Source organism: Nicotiana tabacum, chromosome 9 (assembly GCF_000715075.1).
Source record: "Nicotiana tabacum cultivar K326 chromosome 9, ASM71507v2, whole genome shotgun sequence".
In the NCBI taxonomy this organism is placed as follows: Eukaryota; Viridiplantae; Streptophyta; class Magnoliopsida; order Solanales; family Solanaceae; genus Nicotiana; species Nicotiana tabacum.
The window spans coordinates 14,971,136-14,993,002 of NC_134088.1; the positions used below are offsets into that span (position 1 = coordinate 14,971,136).

General features: G+C 38.5%; 1 protein-coding gene and 1 long non-coding RNA gene across 2 annotated transcripts; one reads left to right on the forward strand and one right to left on the reverse strand.

Annotated features, from left to right (window-relative positions):
* The first annotated feature begins 6,615 nt into the window (after positions 1–6,615).
* Positions 6,616–9,171, forward strand: LOC107780473 (uncharacterized). Its single transcript, XR_001646832.2, has 3 exons — positions 6,616–7,699; positions 7,808–7,934; positions 8,644–9,171. It is a non-coding gene; the product is annotated as an uncharacterized LOC107780473 (long non-coding RNA).
* A 2,647-nt stretch (positions 9,172–11,818) lies between these two features.
* On the reverse strand, positions 11,819–14,958 carry LOC107764690 (protein ALP1-like). Its single transcript, XM_075220935.1, has 2 exons — positions 13,621–14,958; positions 11,819–11,920 (listed from the first exon to the last, which is right to left on the reverse strand). Exons 1-2 carry the CDS (start codon positions 14,956–14,958, stop codon positions 11,819–11,821), a joined length of 1,440 nt encoding a protein of 479 aa, XP_075077036.1.
* Between the last annotated feature and the right edge of the window lie 6,909 nt (positions 14,959–21,867).

Consider the following 21,867-nt stretch of genomic DNA (forward strand, 5'->3'; position numbering starts at 1 on the left):
CAATCGGTTGACTAAGAGGAGACAAGTCCGCAGTATTAGCAGGGTCAAGTGCAGGACGTAAATCAGCTGGGCTTGATGCTCGGCACGAACGACGATGATAAGTTAGGAGTGGTGGAGTTGTAGAAGGTTGTACTAGATTAGGTGGTGAAACTGGAGCTATAGGTGGTTGAGCTGCAACTGGAGTTGTAGGTGGTGAAGCTAGAGTTATAGAGGAAGATGAATGGGAGATAGTAACTGAATCTCCAAAAGACGGAACTGGTAGCACCTCAGAAATGTCTAAGTGATTAACTGGACTTGTGAAATATGATTGGGTTTCAAAGAAGGTAACATCAGCAGACATAAGAATCCGCTGGAGGTTAGGAGAATAACATCGATATCCCTTTTGCGTTCTCGAGTAACCCAGAAATATGCACTTAAGAGCACGAGGAACTAACTTATCTTTTCCTGAAGTAAGGTCATGAACAAAACACGTACTCCCAAAGACACGGGGTGGAAGAGAGAATAAAGGTAAGGTGGGAAACAAGACAGAGAATGGAACTTGACTCTGGATAGCTGAAGATGGCATACGATTAATAAGATAGCAAGATGTAAGAACTACGTCCCCCAAAAAATGTAGCGGAATATGAGATTGTATGAGTAGGGTACGAGCAGTTTCAATAAGATGTCTATTCTTTCTTTCAGCTACCCCATTTTGTTGGGATGTGTACGGACAAGATGTTTGATAAATAATCTCATGGGAGTTCATAAACTGCTGAAATGGGGAAGACAAAGAATCTAGGGCATTATCACTACGAAATGTGTGGATAGAAACCCCAAATTGATTTTGAATTTCGGCATGGAAGGTCTAGAAAATAGAAAACAACTCAGATCGATTTTTCATCAAAAATATCCAAGTGCACCTGGAATAATCATCAATAAAACTGACAAAGTAGCGGAATCCCAAGGTAGAACTGACCCGACTAGGGCCCCAAACATCTTAATGGACTAAAGTAAAAGGTAACTCGGCTCGATTATCAAGACGCTGCGGGAAATGGGAGCGGGTATGCTTTCTGAGCTGATATGACTCACACTCTAGAGTGGACAAGTGAGATAAGCTAGGTACCATTTTCTGAAGTTTTGACAAACTAGGATGTCCAACCGTTTATGTAATAAATCTGCTGAATCGGTAACGGGAAAAGTTATTGAAGGAAGACAAGATGCGAGTCCATGTGATTTTGCAAGGATAAGGTAATAAAGTCCATCTGATTCACGTCCGGTACCACTGATCCGCCCCGTACTGCTTTCTTGTATAAAAACAAGGTCATCAAGAAATAAAACATCAGATTTAAGTGATTTGGCTAAGCGACTAACGACTATGAAATTAAAAGGACTACCAGGAACATAAAGAACTGAGTCTAGAGGTAAGGAAGGAAGTGGACTTGCTTGACCTATTGCAGTTGCCATAGCTTTAGACCCATTGGCCATTGTGACTGTTGGAAGAGATTGAGAATATGAAATACCAGTGAAAAGAGATTTGTTACCAGAAATATGATCAAATGCACCTGAATCAATGACCTAAGACTTAGAAGGTGAAGATTGGGAGACATAAGTCATGCTATTATTTGTTGGAACAACGGAGGCTAATCCTGAAGATGTCTGTTTACGTGCTTTGTACTGAAGAAACTCAATATAATCTGGTAACGAAACCATCTGGATTGGATCCAATGAATTGGATCCAACGGATTGTGAGTTAAAGGCTTTTGATACAAATGCCTTTATAATGTTGCGCCGGAGAATACAAAAGTCTTCGCAATTTGATTTAAACTTAAATGAAAAGACTCGAAATAACCTCCCGAGTAAGCTGTCCAAAAAAGATTTGCCAGAAAAAAATCATTGTAGCTGCCGGAAAGTTAGTGTAGTTGCTGGAAAATCTCAAAGTGATCGGAACAAAAAGAAAAAGGTATGGGTAGACTCGAAATTACTAGGCGATCCGGCTATCCAACTAGAAGTTTTTCAAAATCTGGCCAGAACAGGGCTCACGCGCTGGCGCGTGGGTCAGATCTCGCCGGAAAATTTCTTCCTTTTCCGGCGCGTGAGGGCGCGTGGACGTGTGTTTTCCGGTGGGGTTGACTGGGGTTTAGTCACCGGAGCTTGAGGAGTCCTGTGGTGGTGTTGGTTTTTTGCACAACACCAATAGAAAATGATGTGCTTACGGACAACCTTCTAAGTCACCGAAAAATTGCACGGCTACGAGGTCTTTCTTCTCGGAAGTCGCTGGAATGATGCACAGCGATAGGTTTCTCACTAAAGCTCTGACACCATGTGAGAATGCACGGGAGAAAATATTATTGATTAATCTTGACTATGTTACAATAAGCCTTATTTATATGTATACATAACACATAACCTACTCCTATTACATAAGGGACTAGGACTAATTACATACATTCACATAACTATTCTAATAGACCTCAGCATGGACCCATATCTCATACAGGCGTTGGGGAACGATGGCCGAAGCAGACTCTTGAGGAAGAGCTTGAGCCAATAACTGCGCCTTCTCAGAATCGAAGGCCGCAACTCGGTCTCCCAAGATCGAAGCGTCCCGATCAAGTTCACCAATTCGCTCCTCGAGACATGCCTCCCTTAGCGTGGCCGTCGCTCTCTCAAACTCCTGCTCGAACTTGAGGACGCGAATAATATCCTCAAATGTTGCCGCCCTCGCCAAAGCCAACACTCAAGTGTCCTCGGCTCTCTCCATCTCGGCCACTTTCTTTTCCAGCTCGGCCACATTCTCCGTTCATTCCGCACTCAAAGCGTTGACCTTAGTAGCATTTTGCTCCAGCTCAGCTCGTAGAGACAATACTTTTGCCTGAAGGTCCTCGCACTCCGAGGCAACCCCCTTGCCCACCTCAAGCTCTTCATCCTTTGCATGAAGCAGCCCCTCCAGCTCACTGCATCTGCGAATAAACCGCATCCGTTCCTTATCCCTATTCTCCAACTCCTCCCTGGAAGACTGGGTACTGGCGCCCGCTCTAAGCTGCTCGTACATTTCACGGCATCTGTTACGGTACCGTAGATACTTCTCAGCCATCTTCAGAAAAATCTCGGCCCGTATCTCGGCCCTACGAGCACTCTCGACCTACAACATGTAAGTCTAAAAAAAGAAGTTAGTGAAAACCAAGGTCGCAAAGCAAAGGAAACAAAAAAGGAACTCACCCTTAGGCCCATTGCAGCCACACCACGAGACAACTCGGAGTCGTTGACGTCCTGAAGAGCTCCGCTTTCAGCAGCGGAGCACAGAAGATCGAACTGCAGCACAAAGTCCACCGTGTCTTACAGCAGGTTGAGATCAAACAAAATCTCGAGTATTCGGGAAGGCCCTCCCTCTCTTACTACAGTTCGGGTGAAGCCCTCCTCGAACATCCTCGTGTCCTCTGGGTCAATATCGGACTCGAATTCATAATCCTCAACCATGGCGCCCTTCCGCCTCTCATTGGCCGGAGAGGGGGTACAGTTTCACCGAGATGTTGAAGGGCCGCCCGAAACAGCAGTGGCATCCTCGGAACTCCGTCTCTCCGCCACATTAGCCCCTTGAACACTCGCAACTGGCGTCGTCCCCACGACTGGGCTGGAACCACCTATGACTTCAGTCACCGCCGGGGCAAGGACATCCCTCGAAGAAGTTTCGGCTGGAGAAACCCCTTCCAACACTACCCTTCGTCTCTTCGACGGGGCCTCCCCACCACTAGCGCGGGAAGATTCACCCGTTAAACGGACTGCGGGAGTCGGAATCCCCGGCTGAGTAACTTCCAAGCGCACAGCTTCGGTCGCAGGTGCAGGATGGTCAGTAGTTCTTAGTGCGGGCTGGGCAGCAGCCCTCGGCGCAGGATGGGCAGCTGTCGCTGGTTGACGGAATGCGAGCGGAGGAGCCCTCGTCCTCCTCACTCCTCTCCGACCTGCTAATGAGGAGGGATTAGATCATACAACGACAAGGTAAAAAAAACTACGAAGTATGGAACAAATTGAAACTACGACAAACTAACTCACCAGTAAGAGGCTTGCGCCCAAACTTCTCATAGAAGAGCGCCCACTCACGAATCCCCACCATGTAGGGGAGAATTGCGCTCACCCACTCGCGAATATCGACAACTAACGGGGGAGGTAGTCTCTCGGCTATAAAAACATTAAACAAGTCCTCAGCAAAGTCTATAAAAGGAAGACGATTCGACGACCATCTTGAGAAAAAATCACAAAAGTAAACAAAGAAAAACTTACGAGCAAAGTTCTACGTCTCTGGAAACCCTGCTGAGTTTGCCACAAGGTGCTCTGTCCGCACATAGGAGTAGTTTTCCCAAAAGCAGCGATTGGCCTTATCGTCCATCTTCACCACCAAGCCTTTGGTTCCTCGATGGCGCATATGAATCATCATATCCTGAAGAAAATGAGGGGCGAAGATGTGGAGCATGTGCCCCAAGGAAATTCTTTGGCTGGCCAGCTCCGCATACTTGATGAGCATATGAAAGAGCTTGTACGCGTACGGAGAGAGTTGAGCTTTACACATTTCGTAGAAGCGGCAGAAATCCACCACCAGAGAATGAAGGGGAGTGTGTATCCGATGACGAAGGGGTACGCGTAAAACGCACAGTAGCCCGGGCGGTGCAAATGCACAATGTCCTTCCCCGCCGACACCATTTCAATATGAGCAGGGATTCCCCACTTAGCTTTAAGCGCCGTGATCGCCGCCTCATCCATAGTGTAAGGAACGGGTTCCGGTTCATTTCTAGAAGGGCTATAAAAATCAGTCATCGCCTTCCCCGGACGAGGAACTATCTCGTCCACCGTCGGAAATCCCTCATCTTCCACCACCTCCACTCCCTCTTCGAATAGGGATACATCACTTTCCGGCACCGGAGCACCAACAGCTCTATCGGATTGGGAAAAAGTACTAGCCATCTATCTTCCTTGATCGAAATAAACAAGAACGATGAAGGAAAAGAGATAATGGTCACGTCGAATTCTAGCGAAAGCAGAAATATGAAAGACTAGAGAAGGAGGAAGTTTGCAAAGTTCTTTCTCAGATAAATTGAAAAGCACAACAATCAAATGAGGGATTCCCCCTATTTATAGGGACATACATGTCTTGAGCGGGAAACCCAAGAGCCGCCAATCAAAAAAAAATCTCAAAGGGCACGGGAAACGATACGGTGCCTGGGAAACGTGTGTCATAATGATGCATAAAAGGTATTCATGGTACCCTGAATCGATGTAAAGATCTAACTCTGAACTGACATAACGGTCCAATGAAATCCTTGAAACGTCACGCCCCACCTCGCCATAAGGACCTCGTTCCTTGCATAATGTTCGGATTTCTCCTAACTTTTGAATCAACAGAAACTGCCCATCGAGCTCGCCAAAAGGTGACCCCGACGGGCGGAGGGACTAACTGTATGGGTCAAAATCTGACCACAAGATGGTTATCATTAAAAGGAATGGTAAGGGGTCAACCAAGCCATAGTCGTGCCCACAAGGCGTAATAGCAACGAGTGTCTCGGCTAGGGGTGTCAATGGATATTCGAAAACCGACCGAACCATACCGCATCGAACCGATTTTTAGGTTTCTTTTTAAGAAACCGTAGGTTTTTATATGAATATATAACCGCACCGATAATTAGGGTAGGTTTTTTATTTTATAAAAATAAACCGAAAAAATACTGAACCATACCGAATAAATTTTACATGTAGAAATTATATTTATTTAGTAAGTTTAAAATTAATAATGCATTAAATTTTCTTTGAGCCTTGGAATTATGAAAACTATTACAAGCCAACAAGTAATTAAACTCAAAATACTAATTCCTAAAACCTATTATGCTACTTCTACTTAAACTAAGTTATTTCAAGTATCTTTATTAGCAAGACACAAAGTATTCTAGCGAATATGAGTAGCAAACTACAATGTATTGAATATGTTTTCTTTCATATAATTTAGATTTATCTTTTTGAATATTTAATCTTCGATTGACTTTATTCTTGAGTCCCAGCTTGGTATATCTTTCAACTCGTGTGATTAATATTTTCTTTGCCTTTGTTTGATTTCTTTTACGCTGTTGTAGAATAGTTAATGGATCTATACTCTAGCCATTTTTTTTAAATTCATCACCCTTTAAACAATAAAAATGTCTAGAGAGTTTTGCTAAGTCCTATAAAAGAACGTATGATATTGCAATTCTACTTCTACTGGTAATTTTTATATGATATTAAAAAAATACCAAAAATTAACCGAACCGTACCAATACCGAAGAGAAACCGACATGATTGGGACGGTTTCGAAAAGTCTAATTTTGGTTATACATAATAGAATAACCGAAAAATTGGTATGGTACAAATTTTATAAAATAACCGGCCGAACCGAACCATTGACACCCCTAGTCTCGGCCATTGCCGAGATCGAGCCATCATAAGGCTTACACGGCAGAACACATGTCGTAATGCTTGGGCGAGTAAAGAGGAGTACATTCATGAGAAAGTACGCTGGTTAAAAACCGTTGGATAAAGGAGAAAATTGATAATATATATGTGAGATGAAAGCAAGGAGAAGGGGGGGGGGGGGGGAGAGAGAGAGATGAGCACAAAAGCTCCAACAACAAACCAAAAGCCCGGATTTCAGTTATAACCTTTTGTAATCATTATCGTTGGATCAATAAAGATAGATCTCATAGTTATCAACAGCTTTCCCTCTTTTCCTTCTTTGCTCTTACAAGTACGGAACAATATATCAAAGATGTAAGCTTATCATTTACATTTGATGTCTGTTAATCATCTTAAGAAATGTTATATAAGCTCGGTCTCTTTCGATTCTCATATTCAATATGTTTAGATCTAGAGTTAATTATATTTGGCTAAGATTTACCCTTCGTTTCTTTATTAATTGATTTAACGAAAAGCTTTGCACTTTTCGGTTTCAACATATACTCATCATAATCCAAAATTGACTCCTCGTATCGATGGATGGATTGATTTAGCGGTTAAACTTAACGTCAAGGTACTGCAACTGCATTTTTCTGGTAATTACTATAGTTTACCTGATGCAATTTATACTGCTAAAGGGCTGATAGATCTGACACTAAGTAATTGCAAGTTTGAATTTGATACTATTATCACCACAAACAACATCATAAGATTCTGTAATCATAAATATCTTTATTTAGATGAAGTCTATCTCAGAAGAGTCCAGGCTCCAAATCTTCGAAGCTTTGAATATGGAGAGGAGAATTGGGAAATTGGTAATGTGGATGCTTATAATAACTTACAAATACTCAAACTGAGAACTACCAACATCACAGACCAACAACTTCAACATCAGTTCGCTAAATACTCAAACATTTCAGAATTGGAATCAATATTTTGCGATAGCCTGAAAAATATTGATATCGTGAGTGAAAAACTCAAGAGTTGACCTTAGCACGGTGCAAGAATCTAGAAAAAGTCAAGATTCAAGCTCCAAATATAACAGAATTCTATTTTAGGGGTGACACAATGCCCTTGTTATCTATGGATCCTTCTACACTTGAAAGAGCCACACTCGATTTTTACTTCCCGAGCACAATAAGAACAATCTTTGGAGTTGTGGATGCTACTTGGTTCACCAATCCTCTATCACTTTGTTCAAAAGTTCAACTATTCTGAAGGCCGGATATTGGTAATAACTTGCAGGCAGGTAAGAGCTAGTTTTCGTTCTTTTTTTTTTTCTTTCCTCTTGACTTATACATTACTTGTTGAATTTGGTTTAAGTTATATATGAATGTTATTGACAATAATATTGCAGAATGGGATCATCCTTATTTATGAAGATCCAAGAGAAATTATCATTCATAGATGATTTAATGTCCTTGGGTTTCGGGCAGCCAGCGATCATGTCCATACTTACAAGTACAAATAGCAAACTACTCCAGGTAATTTCTTTTTTTTTTTTTATCTTTTCTTTTCATTGCAAGGGATAATATTACTGTCAGAAACAATAATGATAAAGATATGGACATTAGGCCTAACTCAACCCCAAAAGCTAGTTTTTGAGGTGAAGATTATTATCTAAGCCATATAAAGAGACTAATTCCTCCATCCGTTAGCCGATGTGGGAGACTCAACACCCTCCCTCCCCCCTCCCCGCATGCTCAGACCTGCCAACTGGAGCGCGGACAATTTAATGTGGGGGCCAACATCGGTGAAACAAAGAACTGGGATGGGTCCGGCTCTAATAACATGATACAGATATGGGCATTGGACCTAACTTAACCCCAAAAGCTAGCTCTTGAGGCAAGGATTGCCCAAGTCGAGACGAAGTCCCCCATCCCTTAGCTGATGTAGGATACTCAACAAGTAATATTACGGTTATCTTACTGGTGTTACTGCTTATTACTACAGCTTCTTCTTTTTCATTTTTCCTTGAGCTGAAGGTTTATCAAAAACAGTCTCTCTACCTTTCTCAAGGAAGGGATAAGTTCTGCTTATACATTAGCTTCTCAGACCCTACTTGTAGGATTACACTGGTATTATTGTTGCGGTTGATAATATTTCTGTCCTCGCATTTTCTTTATGTTGTTGCTTGGCTTATATACATTAGCATATTCTCTATAACTTACTATGATTTTCTTTGATATATAGGTGCTGCCTACGTTAATAGGATGTCCAGAAGAGCAAAATTCCAGTAAAGAATGCACATTTCATACTGAGTTTTGTTTGGCAAAGTGAACTAAAAGAAGTCAACAATTTTATAGACACAACTAGGAGGAAATGACCACCCTTCTGTATAATTCTTGGTTGAAATCGACACCTCTGATTGACCAAATGACTACTTTCATGTTCAAATGGAAAAAACCAAGCTTAGCCGACTGGCCATTCGAGTGGTAAGCGCGGCTTCCAAAGAGGTGGCCTTAGGTCTCGACTTGACTCTTTATGAGGGTTCTGATAGTCCTCGCCCTCTCTCTCAACTCCCTGCTCGAGCTATTAAGCAGGGAGTGGATGGAGAGGGCAAGTATACCATCATTTAGAGTTAGTGGGTTCAGACGTCAGTTGGTATGATTTACTATTACATACTATGTTTTTTATTTTTTTTTATTTTGTTTGCATAGTTCCATCTGAATACAGGAAGACTCATTTGAACTTACTAAATCCATCCTTGATTTAACCAGACCTCCTGCTTTAATTTACATAATTATATATATTTGCAGTCAAATTCGTGATAAGTTTCTGATTTACCTTGCTCTAGTTCTAAACTTGTGCTCACATATGAAATACATTTCTGCAATATCTTGAGTGCACAATTTTTGCTTTTTAATTTGTTAGATTGTTTTGGTAATTAAAGAAATTGATAAAAAGGCATGCTAAATTTTACTATCTGCAAAAGGGGTGTTTTTTTTGTTTGGGGGGGGGGGGGGGGGTAGAAAATTCTCTTTGTTGATATGCTACTAGAAATTATTACATAACTTGTTCCTTACAGGGTATAAAGTCCCACAATTGCATCAAGCGACAACTAAAATTAGCCAAAGAAATGGGACATGAAGAATTATAAGTGAAACGAACTGCCTATTTGTTGTCAAACTTAGCAAAAACAATGACATAGAAGCTTGTGCATTTGGGATTCTAATAAGTTACTAGGATCTGCATTAGAAAATTATATATAATCAATGAGTTTTTAAAAACAAATTCAAAATTTGAACAAAAGCTACTGGTTCAGCCGAACCGCAACTAGCACTCTGACTTCGCCTCTGATAGTAAGTATGTCATGAGTAACACCCTCTTTGGGCTATTCTTGAAAATTGCAAATACTTGCTTGAAGCCAACAAAGTCAAAGAGAATATCACACACATATGGAGAGAGTGGAACACAAATGTGCAGACTTTTTGGCAAATGAAGGTCATAGACATAAAGAAGATCCTTTAATATGGGAAGAGGCAAGCAAAGATCGGGAGCTTTTGCTATTTATACTCTTAATATGGTATAATGTTGTCCGCTACGGGTAAAAACTAGTACATTTTTTTTTTACTCTTTCGCAATGGATAAAAAAAAAACGCATGACCAACTCCAAAACTTCAATACGTAAACTGGCAACTAAAGTAACATTTTTCCTTGGTCTATCATTCATCAAGTATACTGAAAAGTGGTATTACTTTTCAAAATGACAAAAATATATAAATAAATATATAAAAAAGGGCAGCCTGGTGCACTAAGCTCCCGCTATGCACGGGGTCCGGGAAGGGTCGGACTACGAGGGTCTATCATACGCAGCCTAAACAGGAGAATGAATAAGTGCGGCATCCAAAAGCCGCATGAATGATCAAAACATTTCTTATTTAAAGCAGGGTGATCTTGCTTATACAAGGTTATCAGTAACTTGGTCAGAAGCATTTTCAATTGAACCAATTTGAGGAGATAATTAAGAGGAGGATTATTGCTTTAGCAGGGTGAAAGGAGTATAACTTCTGAACAAAATCAATATTTTTACTTGCTTCTTTCTCTTAGTACTCTTATTCGCCATATAAAGGAAATACGGTCTATAGTTAACTGCCATTGAACTTTCTGGTTTCTAGGGAATTACGGGCAGCGCAACTGAAGATGCAAACCATCTCTTTCTACACTGCTGAATATTGTCTCAGCTTTGAAATCTGTTTATTCATATCAATCAAGTGAACTATGCTAAGAACAATCAAACTCCTCTGCACGAGTCCTATGTTACTCGGACTCTCTGAAAATGTCAATGAGTGCGTGTCGGATCTTCCAAAAGTAGTATATTTTAGGAGGATCCGACACGAATGCGGCGGCTATTTTGGAGAGTCTGTGCAACATAGTGCCGGACAGCGAAAGGAGGGGGAAAGGGCAAGAAGAAGCTTTTGGCAACCATACCAGCAAAGCATATATTTTGAAAGAACGAAATCTCATATGTTTTGAAGGCAAAAGGAAGAGCATACACAAGCTGAAGCTCAACTGTTTCTCTCTCTCTCTTAGCCTTTTGTTGCAAAATGCAGAATGTACAAGATAAAAAGATAGTTTTCTAGATTTTCTCAGCTCCCGTGCAGATTAGTACCGACAAAAATTGTCTTTCCGCTAGGTTCCTAACTGAAACTTGTGCTTTTGTAAAGATCCAATTGTAATTCTTGGCACAATCTTAGTGCTACTTTTGTTTGAATTAAAGCTTACCTACCTATATTAAAATGGCAGCAATCAGGAATTGCTGAGTGAAGGAATTGGAAAGTTATTGTCTACAAGTGATTCAATACGCTGATACCTGAACCCGCCCACCACTTTTTCAAACACTAAGGGTTCGTTTAGTATGATGAATAAGCAAAAATAATCTTGCAATAAAAAGTTAGTACCACTTTGTCCCTTGTTTGGTTACTATTTCTGGATAAGTTATCCCAGGATTAAAACCAGTATCGGGATAACTTACACCTCCCAGACGGTGGGATTATACGGTGGAATAGTAATCCCAGGATAACCTAGGCTTAATACAACATACCAAACAGTCAATAAGAAATAAATAATACCAGGATAACTAATCATAATATAACTAATCCCGGTATAACTTATCCCAGCATAACTTGTCTTCAAACCAAACGACCCCTTAGCAGATTAGACCAAAACCATCAAATTGACAAGAAGCTTATACACAATATTCCAGGAGAAATTTACCTAATGAGAAGGAGCTGTGAGAGAACAAAATTTGGTCTGAAGATAGATAAACGAGTACTTGGAGAAGATACTGTCTATGAGATGAGTAGGATTATAAAGCATCATTTTGAGTTCTATAGTTCTGTATATCATCTACATGCACTGATTAAGTTCATCCAGTTTTAACAGATTTACTTTTACCGTGTTTCAAGAAAATAGATCTTGGATCTAAATCAGCGCCAAAAGTTACCTCAAGAGGTGAGATTATGTAAGACTGTATACAGATATTACAGCTTATACAATTAACCAATGTAGGATTCTGACATACTCCACACAAATCAGGAGTGTGAACTATCATAACATGGGTGGCCCAACATCAAGGATAAATCTAGCACTAGAATTATAGCTCTCGTGCCATTATAAAAACACGAACTTTAGCCCTCATTTGTTAAGAACCTTTGGAAATCCTCACAGCCAATGAGAGACAGGTGATATATTTTCTAATACCCTCCCACATTTGTAACTCTGTCCTAGAGCTTACACGTGAATTTGAATCTCTTTCTATTTTTTTAAATTTTTTTTTGCTTTTAAATTTTCTCTTATGTTTTCTTAGATCAGTTTTTCTCTTATGTTTTATTTGAGCAAGTGGGATTGGCCTAAGAAGACAAGACGGGAGTAGTTATATATACACACACACACAGATGATATGCTCACAGATTAAGAAGAGGGCTTGAAACACATGCAGACAGTAGGCTCAACAGGTAGAGGATTACTGGAGTAAAGTTTTTTTTATTTTTTGGTCTGGAGCAAAGTTAATGACTCAATAAGCTGAATTGAGAGAGAGAAGCCCAAGCAGCTCGCTGACTAAGTTGAGAGAGAGAGAGAGAGAGAGAGAGAACATCTAGAGAGAACACAGTTGTCAAAGTACTTGCCAATTTTGGCTCTAATACCATGTTAAAAAAATGAACCTAGTGGCTTGCGCTTAACTCAATCCCAAGAGATAGCTCAAGCAGCGAGAATTGCCCAAGACCATATAAAGATGTTACAGCCCATGCACTTGACTGATGTGGGATTCGAACACCTTGATTTGTTGTACATGACCTCATTTACAAAGGTTTTACATCAATATTTCCCCATAATCACAATTTTGGAAGGACAAAAGTAAAGAAGTTAGTTTTGACACTACTATAATGAATATAATCAGCACATTTTATTCAGAAAGAAAAGGAACCAAATATGTAACAAGCAAGAGAATAAAGTAAATGAGGAATCCACCCATCGTGCCACAGTAAAGGAGTTGTGAAGGGAGAGACTTAAACCTGAAGGAGAAAATCATCAACTGCCGTCGTTTTGTTAAGCTTTATATTCTCACAAGAGACCTTTTCTTGGTGGTTACAGTCGTTTTTATTTCAATCACCCTACTTAGCAGCAGGTATTTTAAGTTGCATTTCTACTGGCATTCTACTAAACATGAATAATGTGAGATAGCTTTCTTCTGTCATTGAAATCATTACCATAAAATTATTCTTTTTATGATATGGTGATCCCACTCTCCAAACCCCCTTAACTAGGAGCCCAATATTGGCTCTTTTCGACTTTGTTTTTTTGGTGATTTGAACGGGTCATTAAGATAAAACTTGTTTGGGCTATGCTCCTATCTTGCCTTTACTTATGTGGGAAGGCTTTCCTTCCTTAAATTCCATGTAATTACAAGCCCATTTCTGGCCATTGATTTAGCATACTGATCATCAAGGAACAACAACAAAACTTCAAATACCGAATCAGCAGCTAAATGTTACTTTATATTCCATATAATTCTACATGAAACCAAGGAGAATGGAGATGTCAAAACTAGGCAAAAGGCTACAAAATTTCTATCCAGGCCAACTTAACACACTACCAATATACACATACCACTATAAGATTATAAGCAGAATAAAAAAATAAGGCCAGAATTTATTCCCTCTGACTTACCCTAAATAGGTGTGAGGCAAGCGCATCCCTAATCTTCTTCCCACTTTCATCAACCTCTCCATCAAACACCGGAAACTCTTCACTCCTCGGATACTCCACGGTTTCATCTGTCACTGCTTCACTACACTTGATAAGAAAATTGTGCAGCAAACAGCATGTCACAATTACAAATGGAAATGCCTCAACACACTGCTCATTCCATTTCTTAGCCAAAATCTTCCACTTTGCCCTCACTCTCCCAAAAGCTGTCCCCACCAACTGCATTCCTTTACTATGCACCGAATTAAACGCCATTTCCTCAGAACTCCTCTCATCTTCCTCGTTCGATCCGCTGTAAGGCGTTAACAGCCATGGTAAAAGTGGGAAACAAGAATCACCAAGAATGTACTGAGGTATTGAATTCTCATCATTTAGCTCAAAAGATGGACCATTTAAGTATTCCTTTGATTCCTCAACACCCAAATAAAGCTTAGATTTTCTTAAAACATTTTCAGGCCTCATTGTACCAGGCCACCCAGCTGAAACATCTAAGAATCTACCTTCAGAATCTACCAAAGCTTGAACAATCAAGAACCCATTTTTATCCATAAAATCACCATCCAATTCAAACTTTTCACACCCCAAAACACCACAACAATTAGGCAAAGAAATCCAACCAAACCCCACAATGACCCTATTGATATCGTTCTTTAGCTCAAACAAGTGCCCAAGATTCTCATTGATAGCTCTGCACACAGTGTAAAAAACCCGACACGCGGTAGGGGAATCAATACCAAATCGACGTGAAATAGCAGAAAAGGAAGCACCGTGAGCGAGGCGAAAGAGGGCAGCAGCAAGGGCGTAATTGGGAGGAACAGAGAGTGAGGAAAGAGAAGGCGTGAGAAGGCGGAGCAGGAGAGTGAAAGAGGGCTTCGTGATATTGAAATTTTCGGCCCAAAGGGTGTCCGAATCAGCCGCCAGAAATCGCTGGAACCAGCACTCGGCGGCGCGTGGCGAAGTTGGGTCGGTTGGTGGAGAAGCTAGGGTGGCGCGTGAGGGTGGTGGGGGAGGAGGGGGGAGGTTGAGGAGTGAGAAGATGGTCGAAATGGAGGTAGAGGTGGAGGAGATGAGGGATTCGAGGGAAAGGGATTGGTGGGGGAGGAGGCTGAGGTCATGGCGGAGGAGGAAAGAGTGGGCGGAGGAGATGGCGGAGATGAGCTGAGGAATGAGTTTGGTGCAGTGTTGGTGGCGGAGTTGAAGGGTGGCTTTGAATTTCTTGGTTAGTTTGTTCATCTTTTTGGTCATCATTATATTCTTCTTCTTCTTTTTCCTTCCTCTCTTTTTGCCGGCGGTGGCCATGGAAATGGATTGGTAATTTTCAACTTTCAAGAATGGATTTCAATTTTTTTCCAAAGCAATTTGCTTTCCTGTTCTTGGGTTACTTCTTCTGGCTTTGTATTTTCTCTCTACTAGTAAATGTACCCGCGCGGCTCATTGCAAATAAAAATAGTGCAACGAGGCATAATAGAAACCGGTGTATAATATAGACAAAATTTACTGATCGCATAATGCTGTACCTTGGGCCGGGGCCGGGCCTAAATGGGCCAAACGGGCCGATCTTAACGGGCCTGGGCCTGGCGGTCCCGGTCTCTGGCAATCCCGGGCCTCGCGGTCCCGGGCTTCGTGGGTTCAACGGGTGGAATCAGCCCGTAACGGGTCTAAGCCCATATGGTCCTGGACTAAACGAGTCGGGCTCGTGGGCTTAGCGGGCCTAACGGGCTTTTTGATTATCATGGCTATATAAATAATATATATGTAGAAATCAAATTATTAAAGTGCTTCAATACATAGAAATCAAATCATTTTTGTAAATTGAAAATAAATGGCTATTTGTGCAATATGGCCGTTGGTGGTCATTGGAGGTGGGGCCCTCATTTTGAATTTTGAAAAATCTTGTTTTGAAGACTTCTATAGTATACTAGTATAGTATATTATATATATATATATATATATATATATATATATATATATATATATATATATATATAGTATGTTATGTATATATATATATATATATATATATATAGATTTTCTTGTAGTATATATTGTATGTTATGTATATATATTACCTTATATATTTTCTTGTAGTATATATTGTATGGTATGTGTATATATTACCTTATATATTTTCTTGTAGTATATATTGTATGTTATGTGTATATATTACCTTATATATTTTCTTGTGGTATATATTGTATGTTATGTGTATATATTACCTTATATATTTTCTTGTGGTATATATTGTATGTTATGTGTATATATTACCTTATATATTTTCTTGTAGTATATATTGTATGTTATGTGTATATATTATAGCTTATAAATAATTGCAAGTTAAAGACCCAAAAAATATTGCAAAAAGATATTCAAGGGTATGTCTTATAATTTTTATTACCAAAAATGACATATCTTTCTTAGTCTTCCTCCCCCCAATGGAATGAGCACAACAAGGTACTAATATCACCATTAAAAGGGAAAAAAACTAAAAGAAGATATGTCAAAGTACAAGGTACACCATAATCTACATTGTATCTCTAACAAATTTCATAAATCCTTCAAGGTTCGGAGGAGGTTGCGTTGGTGGTGGTGGAAAAGAAGCTTGTTCATCACCACTTCCGGGCGAAGCAGTATCCTCCGCAATTTCCGCCATCATTTCTTCATAAGCTTCATCTATCGCCGGTTGTGATTCTGCAATTCCAAAGTTCCTTCTTTCCGAGCGGATCCAATCTCTAAACAGTACAGATTTTTCCAAGCTCTCCCTCATTGACGCTCTATGATCACCTATTTGCAGTCTTGCTTGACTGAAAGCGCTCTCTGATGCAACAGTTGAAGCTTGAATTGATAAAATATCCCGAGCCATTCTTGCAAGAACCGGAAAATATTTTTCTTTTGCCTTCCACCATTCCAAAAGATCAAAAGAGCCGTCTGGATTCTCCTTTTCAAGTCCCTGAGACAAATAAACTTGAAGCTCATTTATAAACTGTTTGAGCATTAATTTTAATTGGGGCTTTTGCATCTGCAAGTGTAGCAACTTCCTCATTTGAAAGATCTAAAGCCTTATAAATATTTGAATACCAAAAATGAGGACCTCCCAATTTCATTGTAGGATTTAACATTGCAGCAAGACCATAAATAGGAGGGATAGGAAAAAAATATTTTTTAAACTTTTGTTTCATTTCATTTATAGCAAGTTCATAAATGTCCCCACCCTCACCAAATTCAACAAACAAATCAGATAGTGCTGCAATATAAACTAAACAGTTTGAAATAGTAGGATAATATTGCCCAGAAAATGCATTTGTAGCAATTTGAAAATGTTCTAAAAAATCTAAAAGAATTTTAACATTCGTCCAATCTTGAGTAGTAAGCATTTCATCATCATCCTCACCACCTACCCGAGAATTAAACGTTGCATTAATTGGGTTTCTATATTCATATGCAACTACTAAACTTTCGTACATATAATTCCATCTAGTCGGGCAAGGTTTAGGAACCTTTCTTTCTCTAAGGCCATATTCATCACATTTTTTAAAATACTCTCTAAGTCTACTTCTACGGTTTGAATAAAAAAGCCAATTAAGAGCCATTCTAACCTTTTCAATTTCTATGTTTAAAATTCGCATACCATCACCGACAATTAAATGATAAATATGACAAATACATCTAACATGGAAAATATTAGTAAATGCAGGATTTAGTGTTGTTGTAAGCATGCCTATAGCACTAGTGTTACTAGAAGCATTATCCATAGAAATTGCCATTATTTTATCGCTAAAGCAAAAATATCTACAAATATCTGCAACAGTGTTAGCTATAAACTTACCTGTGTGACGCGAATTAAACTTGTCCCCTCTAGTTGCGCTTTCATTTGTAAAAATCTAGCTTTATCTCTAGGGTGTGTTTTTATGTGCCTAGTCAAACTACCCGTGCCGCTACGGTCTCCAGTATATTTATGCAACATTAATTTCCCACAAGTTTTACACTTAGCCTTATTTTGTTCTATTACTTGAGTAAAAAAATTCCAAACTAATGATGTTTCTAGGCGTTTAGCAGGTTCTCTATTAAAAGTAGGAGTTTCTACAGGTGGGTCGGTCGGTGCATCAGTTGGGTTATTAAGAGGACTAGTAGGTGTATCATCTAAATCTGGTGCTTGGGTTTCATCATCATCCTCATTTTCCTCATTATTTTCTAAGATAGTTTCATTAGGATAAAGAGCATTCATAATTTCATCATTTAATCTTTCACCTGGTGCAACATTATGACAAAATTTACTATCGGTAAATTGAAAACAAGGGTGATCACTATCAAGAATTACGGAAGGAGGAGGACGTCTAGGTTGGCGACTACTTTCAACTTGCTTATCTTTTCTAGGTCGGGGAGCCGGGGGAAGGGTAGATGGTTGGCCACTACTTTCACCGGTTTTATCTTTTCATTTACCAAATATTTTTTTCAAAGAAAATGTCATATTAATTATAATTATGCAAACTAAACCACACAAAAATATATTCTTAAAACGTAAGAGTTGAAACGAGTTTACCGGATTGCCGAACAACTTCTTGAAAATTGAAAATCATTGAACACTTGAAAACTTCAATTCAACAACTTCACAATTTTTCACGAAATTTCAACGATAAATTAAGTAATTGTAGTGGAGAGATTGAGAGATATTGATGAATTGGTGAATAAAAATGAAAGAATGAGGGAGTATTTATAGTTGAGAAATGGGGAAAAGTGTAATTATATAAAATTTGGGGTTAAAATAAAGTTTGGGGGCCAAATGGGCATTTTCTAAACTTAAAAACGGTCAAATTGTCAGCCCAAACGGCTAGATTTTAAATATGGCCGTTGGAGAATTTTTAAAAAAAAAAAAAAATAGTCGTTGGGCCCGTTAGGCCCGCCAGGACCGGCCCAGGACCGGCTGACGGTCCCGGGCTCGTGGGCTAATGTATGAAGACCGGTCCGTCACGGGCTTCTCAGGACCACCAGGACCGGCCCGTTAGGCCCGTTAGGACCGTGGGCCCGGTCCGATCCAGTTCAGGCCCGACCCACCAAGCAGCATTATGATCGCATTCAAAAGAATTAATTAAAAAAATAAATAGATGAACTTTCATCTTATGTACTCATGTAAAGGTGAAGTATAAAACTTGTCTGAAATTTAGAAGAAATTCAATATAAATAATATATATATAAAAAAAAAAAAAGAGCATTCATATGTTCCCCATAAAGAGTCTCAATCCAAAAAGCAGCAAAACCTTACTAAGGCCTTAAAAGGGTAAAAATAGGTCTTTAAGCACGATAGGTACATGACTTAGAATGGGCAACAACAAAATTTCAGTTAAATCTAATTTCAGTTCCAGTCCCAAACGAAACTTCATCAAGGCACCCAACTCGAACAAAATTCTATTTTAAGCATTTCCAACACAAACAACATAGTTTTTTTAATCTTGATCATTTTTCATCCTTCAAAGTAGGACTGTCCTGCATGTACCAAATAAAACATGTGCAATGACAAATATAATGATCGAAAAATAGCTTGAAAAAGTCATCCTTGAAAGTATGCTTGAGATCCAAAATAGGGTATTCCCATTTTCTTAAGAAATGAAGTAATAATCAACCAAAAAATATTGCATAATTTCTCAATTTTCTTGTGGACAAATCATCAACCAAGTCTTGAGAGAATCAATAAAATCGTAGCTCAACTCCATCATCCTCTTATTGCACTCGAGCTTACCATGCTAGTCCCACCCAATGACAATCTCTCAACAGAATAGCATCAAGTAGTACTAATACCAATGAGAAATAGTCAGTAGAAAAAATATGTATAAAATAATGTATAATCAAAAAAAAAGTGTAACTACTAAAAAAATACTCCCAACAACTTTTTTAAAGAAAAATAAGCTTTACCCCTACCGACAATTTTTCGTTATCCTCGATAGAAGCACTTCTCTAAAATATGGAAATGTTAAACCACTAAAACTAAAGTATAAATAAAAAGTTTTTTGCCTCATTTTTCATATTTTCCAAAATTATTCAAAGCTTCAAAGTACTGCACTTACTATGACAATTGAGCACTATTGAAGCTTAAACTTTTGGCTTAGCAAAATAAATGCGATTCATATATAAACACTTCGATTTTATGAGGAGCAAATTATAGAGCTCAGATAAGTGCAAATATATTTTCAACACTTTCCTTCTAGCATAAATTTCATATCCTTCTAACAAAGGTTTTAAAGTTACAGTACTAACAAAAATATTCATCGTTTATTTTAACACTTAATTGTACAGTAATACTCTACGGCAAGTATACTTTGAATGAATTAATATTTGTAACTACCTAAATATAGCTAGATTCCGCATTAAATTTTGATTTGAAAATAAGCAAAACAGATTGTAAATTATTACTTGACATGAGGAGTATATATAATCAAGTAAACAGCGTAAACTAATCTGTCTCTTCATGTTAATCCTCTTTTTAACACATTGGATATGTCGTTAAGATTGCATTAGTTGAAGGAATAAGTTACTATTATTCCTTTATGTTCTTTATGTAATACTCTTAAGAAAAAATGAAGAGTAAAATGACAGGTAATGTTGCAAACAAATAACAAAGTTTCATTAATTAAAAAAATTACAAATAGTTATACAAACGGTTCAACCACTCAGCTTCAAATTTAAGAACATAAACCCAAAAAGGTTCACTTGGCCAAACCTCGTAATAAACATTAGTTAAAATACTACCTAAAAGTTGTCCAAGTGAATCTAATAATATTGCTAAGGCTTTCCAATCAGATAGTTTATTTTGGTCAATAGCATCAATTAGTGCATCTCGGGTAAACTTATAATTTTTAATATATTTAGCTAGTGAAGCCCTAAGCTCTCTAAATTTCTTTTCTCTTTCCCTTCGTTCAGCCCTTCGATCCCTTAACTTATTTTGTATTGGCCTTGGGAGATTCCTAATGACTTCAGCCTTAGAGTCAGAATCATTATACGAATAAATGATGCGACGACGTACCCTTCTACATTGTCCCGTTCCTTGACTTCGAGAAGTCGCATTTGTAGTAATTGGAAGTTCTCCTTGTTTATTATCTGAAATAGGACAAATGAAACAATAAGAATGGCTAAAACCGATAAATGTGACAACATATATCACAATTAATTGTAAAAGGATATGACTCCATATTGTAAAAAAAAAAATTTCCAATAGATTACATAAAATTAACTTAACTAATAACTTATGGAAGTCTACGTTGAACATTGATAGAGCTTTTAAGCCATCCAATATCCACGATAATCAAAAAAGAAAGTAAAAAAACTGAACATTAAGAGAAATTTCACAGCTTTGATTGTTGGAGCCGTTGTAATTATTTTGGAAATTTGAAACTTGTATGAGACAAGTTTATGTGAAAAGAAAGAGTAATACCCAAAAGTCCAGTAATTATGTATATGCCAAATGCAATTCCAACAGCAGCCTAATTCAAGTTAAAGAGTGCAAATTGATAGAGCAACTGCATAGCAAATATCACAGCAACTGAACCGTTATAAACTATATTCAACTGCGTAAAAAAAAGTACATTCCTAGGCTGCTTCACCACTACATAACAAAAGAGAATTCTGTTAAAAGCTTGATTGTTTTAAATTTTATAATATCGACGTCGACGCTGCATTTACAACTGCCATTACTCTTCTGCTAATTCTAACTTTTCCTTCCACTCTATGGCCATTCCACTTGTAATAAAGAATGAGGTTTGTTAATTAGCCCAAGGAAAATCAGATAAAAATAAACAAAGTAAGAAATATGGAGTATTTGTAAGCATTAAACAAAGAGACCCTCTGTAAGCAACAATTATGCAAATCGCAAATCTGTAAACAGTGGATTAAAGTTTATACCGTTGTTATCGGGAAAATTTTTTAACTGTTTTTACTTTTGTATATCCATTCGATTTTTTCTGTCTTGTTTCTTCTCTTCTTCCATGTTAAATTCAGTCATAACTGGTGTAGTTGTCACAAGTAGTACAGCCATATATTGAACAGAATTTTGTTGATGATAGAGGCTTGTTAAAAAAGTATTTGTATACACTATACTGTAGTAAAATAGAGAAGTATGGTGTAGTCAAATTGAGAAGGCTTTGCAAAGATAATTGTTACCTAATATTATGGGACAAAGCTCTCTTTTTCGTGATTCTCTAATGTTTTCTTCGTCTGACCCCT

What these genes read in the sequence shown, in the direction of transcription:
- LOC107764690 (XM_075220935.1), bottom strand. Translation starts at nt 14,958, where the DNA reads ATGGCCACCGCCGGCAAAAAGAGAGGAAGGAAAAAGAAGAAGAAGAAT. An exon ending in TTGCCTCACACCTATTTAGG is followed by an intron (nt 11,921 to 13,620) that starts GTAAGTCAGAGG and finishes ATCTGTATACAG; the next exon opens with TCTTACATAATCTCACCTCT.